Source organism: Perissodus microlepis, chromosome 15, assembly GCF_051167445.1.
Source record: "Perissodus microlepis isolate ML-2025 ecotype Zambia chromosome 15, ASM5116744v1, whole genome shotgun sequence".
In the NCBI taxonomy this organism is placed as follows: domain Eukaryota; kingdom Metazoa; phylum Chordata; class Actinopteri; order Cichliformes; family Cichlidae; genus Perissodus; species Perissodus microlepis.
The window spans coordinates 3,741,237-3,758,371 of record NC_140475.1 but is presented as its reverse complement, the minus strand read 5'-3'; the positions used below and the strand labels follow the sequence as shown (position 1 = coordinate 3,758,371).

General features: G+C 39.3%; 1 protein-coding gene across 1 annotated transcript; it reads left to right on the top strand.

The window, feature by feature from the left end:
- The first annotated feature begins 418 nt into the window (after positions 1-418).
- On the top strand, positions 419-16,174 carry mmut (methylmalonyl CoA mutase). The gene is made up of 13 exons (XM_084953307.1): positions 419-519; positions 1,563-1,996; positions 2,087-2,454; positions 2,543-2,700; positions 6,533-6,704; positions 6,865-7,113; positions 7,315-7,426; positions 9,172-9,287; positions 10,684-10,799; positions 12,133-12,264; positions 12,375-12,522; positions 14,770-14,937; positions 15,336-16,174. Exons 2-13 carry the CDS (start codon positions 1,600-1,602, stop codon positions 15,462-15,464), a joined length of 2,265 nt encoding a protein of 754 aa, XP_084809433.1. The 5' UTR covers positions 419-519; positions 1,563-1,599; the 3' UTR covers positions 15,465-16,174.
- The last annotated feature ends 961 nt before the right edge of the window (positions 16,175-17,135 follow it).

The window sequence follows — 17,135 nt, the reverse complement described above, 5'->3', positions numbered from 1 at the left end:
TTTGTCCATGTATTTTATCTCAGTTTCAAAACGTGATATGTTGTTACCATTTTTATTTAACTATGGGTTTGAATTATATGCAGTCATTGCACGTCTGTTTTTATCACCTTGAATTTTCCTGAAATCTCTCATAATAATAATAATAATAATAATAATAATAAACATGAATTCTCAGTCTTAGCTTCGACAAAACAGGGGATAAGGGTGGTCATTATAAAAAAATGTGTTTCAATCGCATGAAGGTAACTGTACTAATTGTTTACTACAACTGAAACGACATCAATAGCTGAATAACCCAATAAAGCAATTGAAATATAGACATACACTAACAACTGTTTGTGTCGCTCATCTCTACGACAGTCAAATATCTTTGCTGTAACATGTGTTTCCGGTGTAATAGGTCAAAGGGTACTGTAGTTGATTCTCGCAACCGATTGGCTGACTGTCTCTGTTGTCAAACTCCATTGGCTACAGGCACACACGCCTGTCATCAGTCTGAACAAGAAAACAAACGACAAGGTCAGATTTCTGTTGTAATATCTCTGAAAATACTCACTGTTAAACACGCGAGGCACCAATATGCCTCGTGTTGTATACCACTGTTTTGCTTTTACGTTTACGCCATTGCAAACGAGTGCAGCTCGGTAACGTTTTACGGCTAGCTGACTTAGCTTAGCAACGAGTCTAGTATTTTTTTTTTTGCATATTGCTCTCATATAAGTCTGTAGTTTTATTCCACCACAGCGACTTAAACAGCGCGTGGTTTTGTAATTTGATAAAGTGTGATTTAGTCATGTATTTATTCAGTTTGTTTCTTTACCACTATACTAATAACTACTTAGCATCTTCTCTTTTAATTTTTTATCAGTTAGTTAAAATACGACACCAAAGAGCAGGTGTTACTTAAGTTGATTTAGTCACATTGAAATGCATTTTAAAGGTCAACAAACCATAAAAATTTGATGTGCAGAATATTCAGTCAAATCTGATTCAATCTGCATAAAAGTTTGCAAACTTTGCACACATAAGATTTTAAAAGCTTCTCCTCTGGTAGGTATGCTTCTACCAATAACTTTCAATCTAAAATATAAATGATGTTATAAATTACATTTTTTAGAACTGGGTGCCATATCTCTCTCTTGTAAATGTCTCTGCTGGTACCCAGGACCAAACCTAGCCGTGACCACAATACCTCGGTCTGCCCTGCAACCGTCCAACACGGCCCATCTCTGTAAACTTAACCACATCACTGCAGACTGCCTAACCTGCACTTACATTCTGCTATAAAGTTTGAGTACATGGATTTATTATCATTTAATTTGCTTTCAAAAACACTTTAGGATATGAAACAGGCAACTCTAGCAATGCATGCAAAATATCTTCCAAAGTAAATTAGAACATTGCATGTAAGCTTTAAATTTCTAGTTTATCAAGTGACACTTGCTGCTGTGTTTTGTATTAAACTGTCAAACAGATTTAATTAGTCATTAACTGGAAATCGCCAGATTGTTCCAACTTACTACAACTGCTGATTTGAGCAGCTTTTTCTCTTCTGCCTCCAGGTTTTTCCATGTGTGAGTGATTAAGCCAACAGTAAGCATGCTGACCGCACAGAGGGCATGTGCAGCGATGGCTGCCCGGCACCTGGTTAGAACTTCAGTCTCCTCATCCCTCACACACTGCTCTCTGATCCATACTTCAGTACCCTGTCAGGACCGTGCTGAGCTGCATTCTGAATGGGCCGGTCTGGCTAAGAAACAGCTGAAGGGGAAGAACCCAGAAGATCTGATCTGGCACACTCCTGAGGGGATTAACATCAAGCCCATGTACACCAAAACAGACTCAAAAGATGTTGCTGATGAACTGCCAGGAGTGTTTCCTTACACTAGAGGGCCCTATCCCACCATGTACACATACAGACCTTGGACTATCAGGCAGTATGCCGGATTCAGCACTGTTGAGGAGAGCAATAAGTTCTATAAAGACAACATAAAGGGTAGGTTTTGTTGTGGTCTAAGTTTTTCACATTTCTGCCAAGCTTGCATTGAAATAATTATTACGCTACTCTTTGACCCTCTCGTTTCAGCTGGTCAGCAGGGTCTTTCTGTGGCCTTTGACCTCCCAACACACCGTGGTTATGACTCGGACAACCCCAGGGTCCACGGAGATGTGGGCATGGCTGGAGTGGCTATAGATACAGTTGAGGACATGAAGTTGCTCTTTGATGGAATCCCATTGGAGAAGATGTCTGTTTCAATGACTATGAATGGAGCAGTTATCCCTGTGTTGGCAATGTTTATTGTCACCGGAGAGGAGCAGGGCGTTCCAAAAGAGAAACTAACTGGCACGATTCAAAATGATATTTTGAAGGAATTTATGGTGCGCAACACCTATATTTTCCCCCCGGAACCTTCCATGCACGCCATTGCAGACATCTTTGCATATACCTCTAAGGTATGTACTAGCACAGGTTTAATGAAACCTTTTTTCCGGTGCTGTTGAACACAGTGTAACTGATTTGCTACCACGGTCATGTTCACAGCACATGCCTAAGTTCAACTCCATATCCATCAGTGGCTACCATCTTCAGGAGGCCGGCGCCGATGCCATCTTGGAAGTAGCCTACACCATTGCTAACGGCCTGGAGTACTGCCGCACTGGACTGAAAGCAGGGTTAACCATAGATGAATTTGCTCCAAGGTAAAAGTTGACAAAGTGTTTTAATAATAATGTTATTTAATAATAGTTTATATTTCTGAGAAATCTATGATATAACACGTCACAAATGCCTTCAGGATTGCTGCCAGTTATGGTCACAATATCAACAAATGACAGTTGTGATGTTGGTGAATGAATAAGACGCTCAGTAAATGTCAAAACTTACATTAATGCACAATGACAGTGATGATGCACATTTAACCAGTAAACAAATCTTTTTATATCAAACCATTAAATTACTGTGAATCACCATAAAAGTAAAGCCAATTAACCATAAATCTTTAACTATTATCGAAAACAAACATGCAGGTATTGCATGCTCATCATTTCCGCCGCAATTTACCACAAAAAGAAGGAAAAAAAACAAATCAAGTTTTTCTTGGAATTGCACAAATTACATGTTTTGCTAAAAAGTTCAGTCATGCTAAAAAATAACTACATCACATTCATTTGACAATATTAACAGAGGTGCTACAAAGTTATTTTTGTAAATTAAATGAGATAAAAAGTAAATAAAAGGTAGGTATTCCTCTATATTTAATACATTTTCAAATATATAGATTCAGTCACAGGGGTGCCAATGATTGGAACCTTATTGTTTTGTAAAAGCTGTTTAAACATTTCACATCTGGAGTCTGGTGGTCTTTATATTTAAGGTTGTGGTGTCATTATGCCAGTATTGAAACAGCTCCAGTGAGCCTCCAGATAAGTTTGTTAGGTTACAAGACATGTTTAGAAAAGGCTTAAAATATTTAAACTAAATAATTCCACTGTGAGGAATCCATCTACTACCGGTGCAGGTTACCAGTCAATTGCTGCTCCAGCAAATTAAACCCAGGATCGAACCAATATATTAGCTTGTCTAAATGTGTCCATTTAGCAAAGGTGGAAAGTAACGAATTACATTTACTTGCGTTACTGTAATTGAGTAGTTTATTTTGTGTATTTGTACTTTTTAAAGTCATTTTTCAAGTCGGTAATTTTACTTTTACTTAAGTATATTTTTTAAAAAGTATTGTACTTCACTACATTTTCAATCACACCCGTTACTGAGTAAATTAAAAGAACAAACAAAAAAACCCTCCAACATTGTGCTTCGGAAATACTGCAGGGAATGATGGGTAGTAGAACAAATTGGCGTTGGGTCACGATAAAGATGGAGTCTGACATCGGTGGTACGGATCCAGCGAAAAAAGAAACCCCGTCGAATTCTGCTGACTCTGAACTCGAAGAAACGGATGTGAACCCCTGGCCGTATTTAAGGGACCATTTCGGCTTCAAGTGCAAGAAAGGCAACAGCTTTATTATGCAGTGTAAGCTGTGTTTGCCCAGAGAGGCCGAGTTAGCAGCTTTTAGAAATTCCACATCAAACCTGCGCAAGCATGTAGAGGTAAGTTAAATGAAACTTGTACATTTATTTTAGCAAAAAGGCTGTGCTCAAGTTAATCACATTAAGTTAAGACATAAGCTGTTATTGGGCACGTTGTTGTCCACGCAACTTAAATTTTTTTTACTCGATTGGTAAATTGCCAAAAGAAAATGTGTTTACTTACATTTTTCCTGTTTGTTAATAATAATAATTTATTTTAAAAAAATAGTTAAATTAGACAGAAGACAGAAGCGGCTACTTTCTTACTTAACCCACATATGTTCACACGTGCTATGTGCAGAGGTGTTTTTTTCTGTTCTCAAACTGATCTCCCAGTTGGAGCTCAGTCTGGGGGGAGTTATTTTTTCTCCTTATCTTTCCTCATGTTGTGCATTTTCCATCGTTATACCTCTCTGACCTGTCTTCCCCATGTGATGTTTGTGTAATGTATGTATGGTCAGAAGGGTAAGATGGCGCTGGGAAAGGTCGGCAGCCTTAACCCAATTTCCTTCGGGGTCAACCTTCAGGATCAATAAAGTTTTATTGAATTGAATTGAATTGAATTGCTCCTCAAAATTAACAGAGCAGGGCCAAGTTTAAAAAATTAAAACACATTTTTATAGCAGCTGCCGTACAGCTCAATTCAGTACTTGTTCTCTTATTTGACAGTTTAAAACACATTCTCATGTAAAAGAATTATATGGTTTTGACAGTTTGGTTGGTTGGTTTGGTGACCATTATCCATTTTGATGTATAGACTTGCAGTTTAACTGCCACTGCGCTTTAATTTGTAAAGTTTTTCTTTTAATTAAAAAACAACTACTTTGAGATTTATCCCATTGTCTTTTTTGCACTACTCAGAAGAGGCTGTCCTCCTGCTGACAAAAAAGGAACTATGTAACTTTTACTCTGAGTAAATTTTAAATGAGCTACTTTTTACTTTTACTTGAGTAAATTTTTAGACAGGTAATTTTACTTGTACTTGAGTAAAATTTCAGCAAAGTAATAGTACTTTTACTTGAGTAAAATATTTTAGTACTCTTTCCACCTCTGCCATTTAGACACATTTAGAGCATTTAGCTCTTTTTTCCAGAATCTATCAAAAATTCATGATAGTTTTCTCTCTCATGTATCAGGTATGAATCATATTTATGTGTGTTTTTATTTATGCACCCTCACAGTCCAGCAGTTTTTCTTCTGGTGTAGAATAAAGGGTGTGTGCTGAGCACCATCGCAACTTAAACATTTACACTTGAAAAATATAAATAAAAAGTCTGGAGCTAACCTCGAGCCCTTCTTATTTCAGCATATTTTGCTAGAAAGATGGGAAATATGTGCAGCAGTTTATTGAAACGTGCAAACATAAATGTCTGTGAGGTTAAAGCAGAGTTCATACAGCTCTAACAAGCTTGAACTGGGGATGTTGTTTTTTGTGACAGGCTGCTGAGAACAAAGGGCCTAAAGAGACTATTAAAAATTGGTCCTTTGCCTGTTATGTGTAGACTTAACACAGGTTCATCACTTGAGTTAGGTGCCTTTTTACGTTTGAATGATTCATAGGTTGGTGTTAAGCGGCTTAACAAACTAAAAAATTCCTCTGAAAATGGTCAGGTAAAAGCACTGGACTGAAAATATGTGAAAAAGCAACCAAATGTCCCAAATCTTCAGGAATTCTGGAGAACTATTGCTCAAAAACATTACAAAAAATGACAAAGTTGCTCCTTGTAGGTAAAATATATATAAAAAGAGTTTTGCTCGGAACTGTATTTTATTTCTTGAGAAGACTAATCACTGTAGGGAACCTAATTCCTATTAAGAAGCCTATCTTTCCCATTTTTTGACACAAATCTGGGGTTGGAGGCATTTGATGAACTTGCAATGAATGACCCAAATATGTGATGAAAAACCTTTCCATGTCTTTCCTGTAATTGCTACTTAGCAGCTGACGTGCACACTGATGCCAGGATATTTGCAGTGTGCCAAAATCAATTGAAATAGTAGCTTCGCCAATTTATTGCCGGGGCTGTGCTTTTCATAAATGTCAGACTGAGACAGATCAGGCAGTTGAATTAGGTTGGATATAAAATTGTAATTATTCAGATAGTTATTATTTGGCGCGGTCTGCAGTTGATTTTGGATGATGTACCCTCTTGATTTGGAAAGTGCTGGATAAGGATGGCAAATAACAGGAAGGGAAGAAAGGTTATATCCCAAACAACGATCTGATTGATCTGATCTTTAGCTAACTTGTACCACATACCGGTGGTTTATGTGACAGTTATTATCTGGCTGCTTAGTGAGATTTATATAATCCATAATAAGGCACCAAGGCCAAGCTCTTTTTCTTTTCTTTTTCTGTATAGAAAACACTAAATTCTACGCTGGTGTGTCACTTGTAATTTTTAACAAACCTCTCTTTTGACATTTTTGTGTTTTTCTTTTCAGGCTGTCGTTCTTCTGGGGCATCGGGATGAATTTCTACATGGAAATTGCCAAGCTGAGGGCAGCCAGGAGGTTATGGGCTACGCTCATTAAAGACAATTTCCAGCCCAAGAATGCCAAGTCTCTCCTCCTGCGCACACACTGCCAGACCTCAGGCTGGTCTCTCACTGAACAAGTAAGTATGAATTGTTTTAGTGATGCTCTCACAGTACGAGGAGATAATTGGCCAACTTTGAGATCCCGAATTGTTAGATTTCGAAATCTGCAAATAAAGACAGAAATGTAAAATTGTAAATGAATTAATCAGTATTAATGTGCCATGTGACCGCTCTCAGGATCCATACAACAATGTGATCCGCACGGTGATTGAAGCCATGGCCGCTGTGTTTGGGGGGACCCAGTCGCTGCACACCAACTCTTTCGATGAAGCTCTGGGCTTGCCCACCGTGAAAAGCGCTCGCATCGCCAGGAACACTCAGATCATCATCCAGGAGGAGTCGGGCATCCCCAAAGTTGCAGATCCTTGGGGAGGCTCGCACATGATGGAGGCTCTCACAGATGATGTCTATAACACTGCTTTGAAGGTTGGTCGCAGGGCCAAAGGCAGTAACCAGAGCGGTGAATTCATTATCGATTAACCCTTTCCTCCGATCCATTTTTGACCTGAATCTTGTATTATGCAGGCTTTATTTCTCCTTTGCTCCAAGTGCTCTTGCTGTAGCTTTAGAACAGCAACCCATAATCATAAAGAGATTCTTTTATAGCCGGTCTTTTTCTTTTTATAGTTTATTAAAGACATCGAAGAGATGGGAGGCATGGCCAAAGCGGTAGCCGAGGGAATTCCAAAGCTCCGTATTGAGGAATGTGCTGCTCGTAGACAGGCCCGCATTGACTCAGGTACTGCATAAAGGTGACTTCTTTATAAGGCCTTAAAGCCTCTCTTTCTTTAACCTCCCTCCTGACTTTAATTACTTAAAGCAGTCCTAACATTTAACCTGCCCTCTGCCTGTGCTGCAGTGAAACGGAGAATTTACATCCCAATTCAAAGAGAAAAAAGGGGATGTCGTTTCAATGTGAATACAGAAAGAAGTGGTTAGCAAATCTCTAAAACCCATATTTTATTCACAATAGAACATAGAAAACATCAGATGTTTCAACTGATTTTATATTTTATAAAGAGTATTAGCTCATTTTAAAACATGTCTGAAAAAAAGTTGGGATGGTGGCAACGAAAGGCTGGAAAAGTGTCATTTTGTAACTATCTAGGTTAACTGGCAACATGCCACTAACATGATCGGGTATAAAAAGAGCATCTTAGACAGGCAGATGTTCATCAATCTCCCAAAACTGATTAGATATTTTTAGAATAATTACATGATCTACAGAACGTAATATCATCAAATGATTCTGAGAATCTGGAGAAATATCTGTGCGATAGGGACAGGATGAAAATCAAGTCTGTGTGCCTGTGACACAAAACAGACATGATTCTGTCACTCAAAAATCAGTGCAGCACTTGCAGAAATCACTGTCTCTGAAGTCAAAGGAGCTTGCAAAGAAAAGCGTCTGGACTTCTTTAACCCTGGAGAAACCATGGGGTCAAATTTGACCCCATGGTTTCCCTAGTAAACCCATGGGGTCGGATCTGACCCCATGGGTTCTCCAGGGTTAAGTTGCTTGAAGACGTTTCACCTCTCATCCGAGAAGCTTCTTCAGTTCTAAGGTCAAATGGTGGAGAGTCCCAGATTTAAACCTATCCACCATTTGACCTTAGAACTGAAGAAGCTTCTCGGATGAGAGGTGAAACGTCTTCAAGTAACTTAAAGAAGTCCAGACGCTTTTCTTTGCAAGCTCCTTTGACTACGATGACCTGGATGACTGAGAACCTTCACAGACACACTGTCTCTGAATATTCTCTGAGCCACAGTGAGGAAAAGTGGAAAACTGGTGTGTGATTGAATGAACTGAAGTTTGAACTTCTTTTTGGAAAACACTGAGGCTGTGTCCTCTGTAATAAAAAGGAGAGGGACTATTTATTGGCAACTTGAAGATCTGAAAAGATGCCGTGAGTGCTGAAAGGTATAAAACAGGTTTTAGAGCAGCACTTACTCCATCCAGATGTATTTCTTTTTCAGGGAAGGCCTTTCATATTTCAGCAAGATGATGCCAAACGGCATACAGTGTCTTTCACAACTGTGTGACTTCGTGCTAAATTCATCAGTTGAAAACATTTGAAATATCATGAAACTAAAAAAATACAACAAAGCAGACCCAGGACTGTTGAGCAGCTAGAATCCTCCATCAGACATAAACAGGACAACAGTTCTCTCCAGCTGCTCGTCTCCTCCGTTTACAGACTGTCGTTAAAAGAAGAGGGGATGCTACGCAGCAGTAAACATGGCCGTGTCCCAACTTTTTAGAGATGTGTTGCTGCCATAACATTCGAAATGAGCTAATATTTTTTATCAAATGCTGCAGTGTCGCAGTTTACATGTATTTGAGGTTGTATATTTAAAAGGATAACCTTTCTCACCAGATGCGTCATAATGATCTTCATTTCTTCTCATCATCCCCTTAATAACTTACCATTTACTTCCTTTGTGTCTGTCATTTATCCTCTGTCATTCTCCTGAATGTTTCAGGCTCAGAAGTTATTGTTGGTGTGAACAAGTACCGTCTGGAGAAGGAGGAGACGGTGGAGGTCCTGGCCATAGATAACACTGCTGTGCGCCAGAAGCAGATTGAAAAACTGAAAAAGGTCAGTGGTACAGTTAACAGCTTGATGAATTGGCAGTATGACAGGTGTAATATACACCTTTCAAAGACACATGCGCCTTTTAATCGGCACAGGAGTTTTTTTCTTTAAACTGGAAAAAACGGTTTGCAGAGTTTGGGAAACATCAAGGCTTTCTAATCTTCTAATGGTTTTTTAATTTCACAGTTCCAAAACAGCAATGGTCATTCAAAACACTTTATATTATAAGGTTTGCCCTTTAAAGCCTGAAACATGAAATGTGAGAAATAAAAATCTATTTTCCTTTGAACATTGAGTGTTTATTGAACTTTCTCTCACATTAAAAAAAAAAAAATATATATATATATTAATTTGTATTAAATATATATATTTTTTTCTTTGCAGTTACTGCTTAAAAACTTATTTTGCACTTCATTTAGGTATTTGGGAGAAGACTCAAAAACGTTTGTACTGAATACAATAAACTCATTTGTTGGGTTCAGACCCTACAGCTTTATTTAGGATAGTTACACATTGTGAGACACTGAGCTATCTGCAAAATGTACTTTTCTACATATGATCCCAGTTTGCTGACATAACCAAGTGATGAATATAAAAATTCCTCACGATTTTCCGCACACAAAAGTAAGTAAAAAGTAAGTAACATTTATTTATATAGCGCTTTCACAGATAAAAAGCACAAAGTGCTTTACTACACAAGAAATGGAAATATAAAACAATGTAACAGTAAATAAAACAGCAATGTAAAACAATAAAAACAACCTAAGAAGAAATTAATCAAATGCTTTTCTAAATAAAAATGTCTTCAGCTGCTTTTTATAAGAATCAACGTGCAGCGCAGAGACAGTGGAAGACACAACCGTGGTGCCGCTGCCTGATCGGCCCGATCACCACGAGTTTTAAAACGAGTGCGCGGTACCACCAGCAGTCTCTGGTCTAATGAACTTAAAGCTCGAGAAGATGAATGCGGTTTCAGCAGGTCAGATAAATATTGGGGAGCTTGACCATGTAGGGCCCTAAAGGTTAGAACTACAATTTTAAGATGAAACCTAAAACTTACAGGCAACCAGTGAAGGGAGGCTAAAACTGGAGTAATATGAGATCTTCTCTTGGTGCCTGTTAAGAGACGTTCTGCAGCATTGTGCACAGTCTGAAGACGGTTTAAGGCTGATTTGTTAAAACAAGTAAAAAGACCGTTACAGTAGTCTGAATGGGAAGAAATAAAAGCATGAATAATAATCTCAAGTTCAGGCTTTGATACCATTAGTCTGAGTTTTGAAATATTCCATAAATGATAAAAACAAAAGTACCCAAACCTGTATAAGTAGTATAAACAACAGCATGATGGATTAAAACATTTAAGTGCCATGTTTATATCACATTGCCTCCTTTTCTTTAGGTGAGGGAGAGCCGTGACCCTGAGAAAGCCAAGAAGTGTCTGGCTGCCATTGAGGAGTGTGCCCGAACCAGGGAGGGCAACCTTTTAGCTCTGGCTGTGGAGGCATCAAGAGCCAGGTCAGAACTGACTCAGAAAAGCTCTTTTGATCAGTCTTATGTCTGCGTGAATGCTGCTTCAAAACCTCAGTCAGGCTGCAGTTTTATTCTGGTCTGTTGTTCCTTTGTTAATCAGTCTAAATTGTTTCCTAATCAGTGCCTTCAAATGAGCACAGTGACCTTTTCTAGCACTAGAAGGGCGATCGTGGCTCAAGAGTTGGGTGTTTGTCTTGTAATCGGAAGGTTGCCAGTTCGAGCCCCAGCTCGGACAGTCTCGGTCGTTGTTGCAAGACACTTCACCTACCGCCTACTGGTGATGGCCAGAGGGGCCGATGGCGCGATATGGCAGCCTCGCCTCTGTCAGTCTGTCCCAGGGCAGCTGTGGCTACAATTGTAGCTGCCTCCACCAGTGTGTGAATGTGAGAGTGAATGAATAGTGGTATTGTAAAGCGCTTTGAGGGGTCCCGAAAAGCGCTATATAAATGCAATCCATTATTATTATTAGATAACTGCTATTAAATGCACCTGCCCCCATCCTGTGTGAATGTATTAACCACTACACTGTAATCCACTCTGTGCTTTTTCTTCAAGGGGTTTTTGTTTTTGGGTAACTTTTAGCACCGGTTTTCCTTTCATACCCAAACCTGTTATGTGACAAACCAAATCACGAGGAATGGAAGGTTAAAAGGCGTAAAACACAGAATATAATCGATATATAATGTCATCTCTACACACCAGCACACCTGCAGCCTGTTCATGTGCTACAGCTTCTACAATACCAGGGTCTGACTGGTGTGTTCTGATAATCTGCAGCAGGTTATTTAATAGTCATTAGTTACTCTGATATTAGGTTAAGAAGTCGGTCACATGTGAAATTAAACGTTATTGTTACATTATCGACCTTACTCTCTGGTCTTATGTGAGAATGTAATAATGAACTGTGTAACACTTGGGTGCAATATTATGTGAAGAGTTCACGTGCTAATTGCAGCTTATTTCCTTGGAGGCAGGGGGATAGCCTGACTGGGAACGCTTATAACGGCTTCATATCCGGTTATCTCTAAAAAACCATTTAAATTCCTTCCAATATGTTTGTTCATATAAACACAAGTGCCTCGCTAATTTACATTTCAACAGCTGATTTAAAATTAGCAGTAAAATTACGTATCTGTTGCTTTTTTATTACCCTCTGCGGATCAGTGACGACACGAGAGCTCCCATAATTTATAATGAGCATACAATGATAACATTTGTAATGCTATAATTAAAAAACAGGCTATTAGTGTATTGAGTGTGGATATCTTAAAATAGCACTTAATGATTATTTATCGCTCGAATCTGCTCCTTTCTGCAGATGCTCTGTTGGTGAGATAACCGAAGCCATGAAGAAGGTGTTTGGTGAACACAAGGCCAGCACCAGGATGGTGAGCGGGGCTTACCGCACTGAGTTCGGAGAGCATGAAGAGATCACTCTGGCCAACAACAGGTAGAAAATAATAACAATTTATTTCATGACCTTTATAATTTACATGCTAGACTCTCGATTTGCTGATTCAAGTAAAATTCTTCTTCCCCCCCATAAAAAAACAAACAAAGAGTTGCAGAGTTCAAGAGGCATGAGGGGAGGAATCCTCGATTGCTGGTGGCAAAGATGGGGCAGGATGGTCACGACAGAGGTGCCAAAGTTATCGCCACGGGGTTTGCAGACCTGGGCTTCGATGTAGACATCGGACCACTGTTTCAGGTGAATGTTGTACCAAGGAAATAGGACGTTTTACTGCCTGTAATGACCTCAATCTGATAATATATATATCAGAATTGTTTCGTTTTGTTCATTTGTTTCAAAATTCAAATTCAAATTTTATTTGTCACGTACACAGTCATACACAGTACGATATGCAGTGAAATGCTTACACAACTGCTCGTGACCTAAAGAAAAAAAAAGGCTATGAATAAGATGGGAAATAAATATGAAAATTAAAAAGGGTAAATTTAACTAGGAAGGAATAGAATAAAATATTAAAGTTAAAAATGAAATAACTGCACAACAACAAATTAGAATGAAGGGTAAATTTAACTGGGAAAGAATAAGATAAAATATATAAATTAAAGTTGAAAATAAAATAACTGTACAACAAAATACACAAATACACAGTATAGAAATATATAAGAATGTATGAAGAAATATAAATATATATATATACAATAACAGCATCTGTACAAATATTAAATGGAAATGAAGAAATATAATGTCCAGTGTTGTGCAATCCACATTTGTGTCTTGTGCAGTGCAAATATGCTTAAAGTGATTTAGTGATGAAGTGATTCGATTAGATGACCACGCATCTAATCGAATTAGTGTAAACAAAGTCCAGAATGTCCAGTGTGTGTGTAAGAACCATATGTGTGGGTCAGTACTGTGTGGTGGTGTGATTGAGAGACCGTATCGCCTGCGGGAAGAAGCTCCTCCTCAGTCTCTCTGTGTTGGTCTTCAGGGAGCGGAATCGCTTTCCTGACCTCAACAGAGAGAACGGTCCGTTGTTGGGATGGCTGAGGTCCTTCACGATCTTCCTGGCCTTGGTCCAGCACCGCCTGCTGTAGATTGAGTGCAGGTCAGGGAGCTCGGAGCGGATGGTGCGCTCAGGTGATCGCACAACCCTCTGTAGAGCTCGTCTGTCCTGCATGGTGCTGTTCCCGAACCAGGTTGAGATGTTTCCCATCAGGATGCTCTCTATGGTGCACGAGTAAAAGTTCCTGAGTTTCGGTACCGGTACCGTGTTATTGTCAGTGCTTACTGCAGCTGTCACACTCGAGTGGAAGAGAAGTGTTATTAATATACATACAATACAAAAACTGTAGGCTCAGGGCTCTGAGCTGCAGCAGGCTATGTCGATTGGGTGTCTGCACTAAGTTCGGCATCGATATGGTGCTCCTTGGGGAGCCTGAGACCACCAGGTTGTCTAAGGAGAGGTGCAGCTGCGCCCAGGCCACACCCCGCCACATGCGGTTTTTCTGTTATTTGAAGTGTCCGAGGCATTTAAGGTCTTCTTTTGTGTTAAAGAGTAGTTAAAATAACAACTGATGCTCACACCTCAGATTTCTATGTAATCAGAAAGGTTTTGCTCTCTACATAATGCTCTGTAATGTGAGGAACTGCTAGTACTGACAAGCTACATCAAGAAATGGCGACGAACCCCGACTCCATACTGCTTTAGCTTTAAGTGAATTTCAGATGCATATATAAGCTGAAAACATGCTGTTGGCGATTGTCATAACTTTTAAAAAATGAATGACATGCCGCTGAAGTCATACAGACGCAATCGCCGCATCTTTGTTGGACAGTCTGAGTTCAAAAGTTCAGACAACCTAAAGGTGCTTATTTAAGCTTCGCCAGATGATCTCATGGTCTGTGTGCATTTTGAATTGGGTGAGCCCTACAGCTAATTATGTCACACCTTGTTGGCATGAGTTCGCACCACTGATCACAGGGCTTGGTGTTAAGCTCAGCTGGTGGTGGTAAGTAAAGCGTGGCGTTAAACTGCTGTTATTTTTAGCCCAGCTCATAAAAAAAGACAGAGGGAACTCAAGTATTAATATTCAAGTGTTACGCTGTTTCTGAAAAAAAACGGGAAAAATTAATCAAGACGATATCAAATATTGAAACTAAGAGATGAGACTGTGAAATAGGATTTAGAAAACACTCATTAAAAACTGTTGGGAGTGACTTCACGTTCATTAAAAAATAACATTTCTAGATGGGAAAGCAAGCCTTTGGAGGTTCCATCGTTATTAAAATATGACACATGAAAACAAAAAGACACATTAAGTGATCTTTGGGCATTTTGGCAGTTCTACATTTAAAAAAAAAGGACATTTTGAGTACAATACAGTAGCAGCATTACTGTTGCATTCATGTTTATTTTCCTCAAATCCTGCCCACCTCACTCTGAGTTGTTGGTGTGTTTTCCTCTTCTTTCTTTCTCCTAAACAGACCCCCCGGGAGGTGGCCCAGCAGGCGGTTGATGCAGACGTTCACTGTGTCGGGGTCAGCACGCTGGCCGCAGGACACAAGACCCTGGTGCCAGAGCTCATCAAGCAACTCCAAAAACTCAACAGGCCAGATATACTTGTCATCTGTGGAGGTGTCATCCCACCCCAGGTAAACAGTCCATGCATGGTTTCCTTTGGATAATTAAAGCATTCCAGAGGATTTTATCTCCTAATGCGCCTTTTTTAGAGCCTGAAATGTAAGTCTAAGATTGTAGGTTTGAAATTAAACAGATAGGTGAAAAACATAAGCTATAAATGCTCAAGTGTCTTTCTTTCCATCCCTTTCCTATTAGCTCAATATTTGCTGAACACTTAAATCCTTTTACCTTTCAAGGATTATTGAAGTTGTGGTAATTAATTGACAATATCCATCCCGCTCCAGATAATAAAAGTTGAATTACTATTTCGTTTTTTAAGAGTGCATCGCCTTTTTAAAGATTAAAACATTTACCAACATTGCCTGAACACCGTGAATATAAACCGTGTGACGCCTCTGTTTGAATGCAGGACTACGAGTTCTTGTACCAGAGTGGCGTATGCGCCATCTTTGGCCCAGGAACCAGGATCCCACAGGCTGCAGTGGAGGTTATTGACAACATTGAAAAGAGCCTGGAAAAGAATCGACAAGCAATGTGAAAGCAAACTACAAAAAGCGAACTGCTTGTTCAAGCATCTGTACAGGATCAGTCTGACTGGTAGCACGAGGATGTAAAAGAAAAAGCAAGATTAATTGTTACATTTAGTTTTTTGTGTGTTCATTAACAATGTAACGTCAGACAAACCTCGTCGGTAGGATTTGAATGACGTTTGTTAATGATTTCATCCTTTGCATCATACCTGTGTGTGATCTGTATTGGTTTCTTAATCAGTCTGATTATATTACATCTGAAATTCCAGAAAATTCCAGAGTGTAAAAGAAAGCACTTATTATACACTGTTATTCCAATTAGGATTATGATGTGACAGAAATTTGCCCTTTTTTTTCTACAATCCAAGATAAAACACAGGAAAAACCACAAACCTGCTTTGAATGTATTTTTTGAAATGTCTCTGTGTAATTTAATAACGTAGCAGAATGTGATTAGTGCCAGTGTGGTGGAGATGGATCAATCCTCTTATATAACTTTATCCCTGCCTCTTATTTTCATGGATATGATAGTCCTGTAAGTGGCCTTCAGTCGCTCTGATCTCGACTCTTTGCATCAATCATAAATTTGTTCCGAGGATAAAACCCCGTCACAGTGGTCGGAGTTTATGAAGCCGTTAGAGAAAAGTATTTTTCTGATTGTGACTCTGAATTCGGTTTACTGGTCTTTACTCAAAATAAATACTGTGAACTTTGGAAATGTATAAGCTGAAGCATGTTCTTGTTGTGAAAGGACAAAAGATGACAATTTAAGTTAAGTTGCAGGTGCATAATGGTCTGGTCTGAGTATCTTAGGAACTACTGATTTACTGGGATTTCCACACACAACCATCTGTAGACTTTATAGAAAATGGTCTGAAAAAGAGAAAAATATCCAGTGAGCAGCAGCTGAGCGAAAAGGCCTTGATGATGTCAGAGCTCGGAGGAAAGTGGCCTGCTTTAGCTGATAAGAAGGTAACGAAAAACAAGTAACGTATATCAACTCTTGTTACAACCAAGGTAGGCAGAAGAGCATCTCTAAATGCACAGTGCAGAGTAGAGTTTGCATGGGCTCACCAAAATTGATGAAGATTATAAAAATGCTTCCATTACTGATGAGTCTCAATTTCAGCCCTGACATTTGATTGGGAGGGTCAGAATCTGGCATAAACATGAAAGCAGGACTCCGTCCTTCCTGGGTGCAGACTCCTGGTGGTGGTTCAGTGGTGTGGGAGACATATTTGGGCGGCTCCTTGTACCAAGTGAACATTGACACCACAGCCTGAGTATTTTTGTTTTGAACGTCCATTCCTTCATGACCACAGTGCACCCATATTTTAATGTCACTCAATAGAGTTCAGATCATTGGAAACTGGTTTCTTAACACGACGGTGAGTTTACTGTATTCAAATGACACAGTCACCAGATCTCCACCTTTGGGATTTGGTGGAGCATATGGTTACAGTTTGTATTCTGCTCTCAAGATGACCTTTAATTGAATCAAGGTACATCTGAAATGCACACTAAGAGGAAAGCAATACATGTATATGAAATACATGCAAATTCACACCCTTCTGCCTTTTAATGGATTTATACGTCAGCTGGCGTTGGCGACCTTTATGCCCCGATTTTAACCCTCTCAGGCTCAAATTAAACTTTTTGTTGCTAATGCACAACCAAGT

Bases quoted from the DNA above. Each gene is read 5' to 3' on its own strand.
- mmut (XM_084953307.1), top strand. From the start codon at position 1,600: ATGCTGACCGCACAGAGGGCATGTGCAGCGATGGCTGCCCGGCACCTG. The intron at 1,997-2,086 runs GTAGGTTTTGTT...CTCTCGTTTCAG, and splicing joins CTATAAAGACAACATAAAGG to CTGGTCAGCAGGGTCTTTCT. The intron at 10,800-12,132 runs GTCAGAACTGAC...TCCTTTCTGCAG, and splicing joins GTGGAGGCATCAAGAGCCAG to ATGCTCTGTTGGTGAGATAA.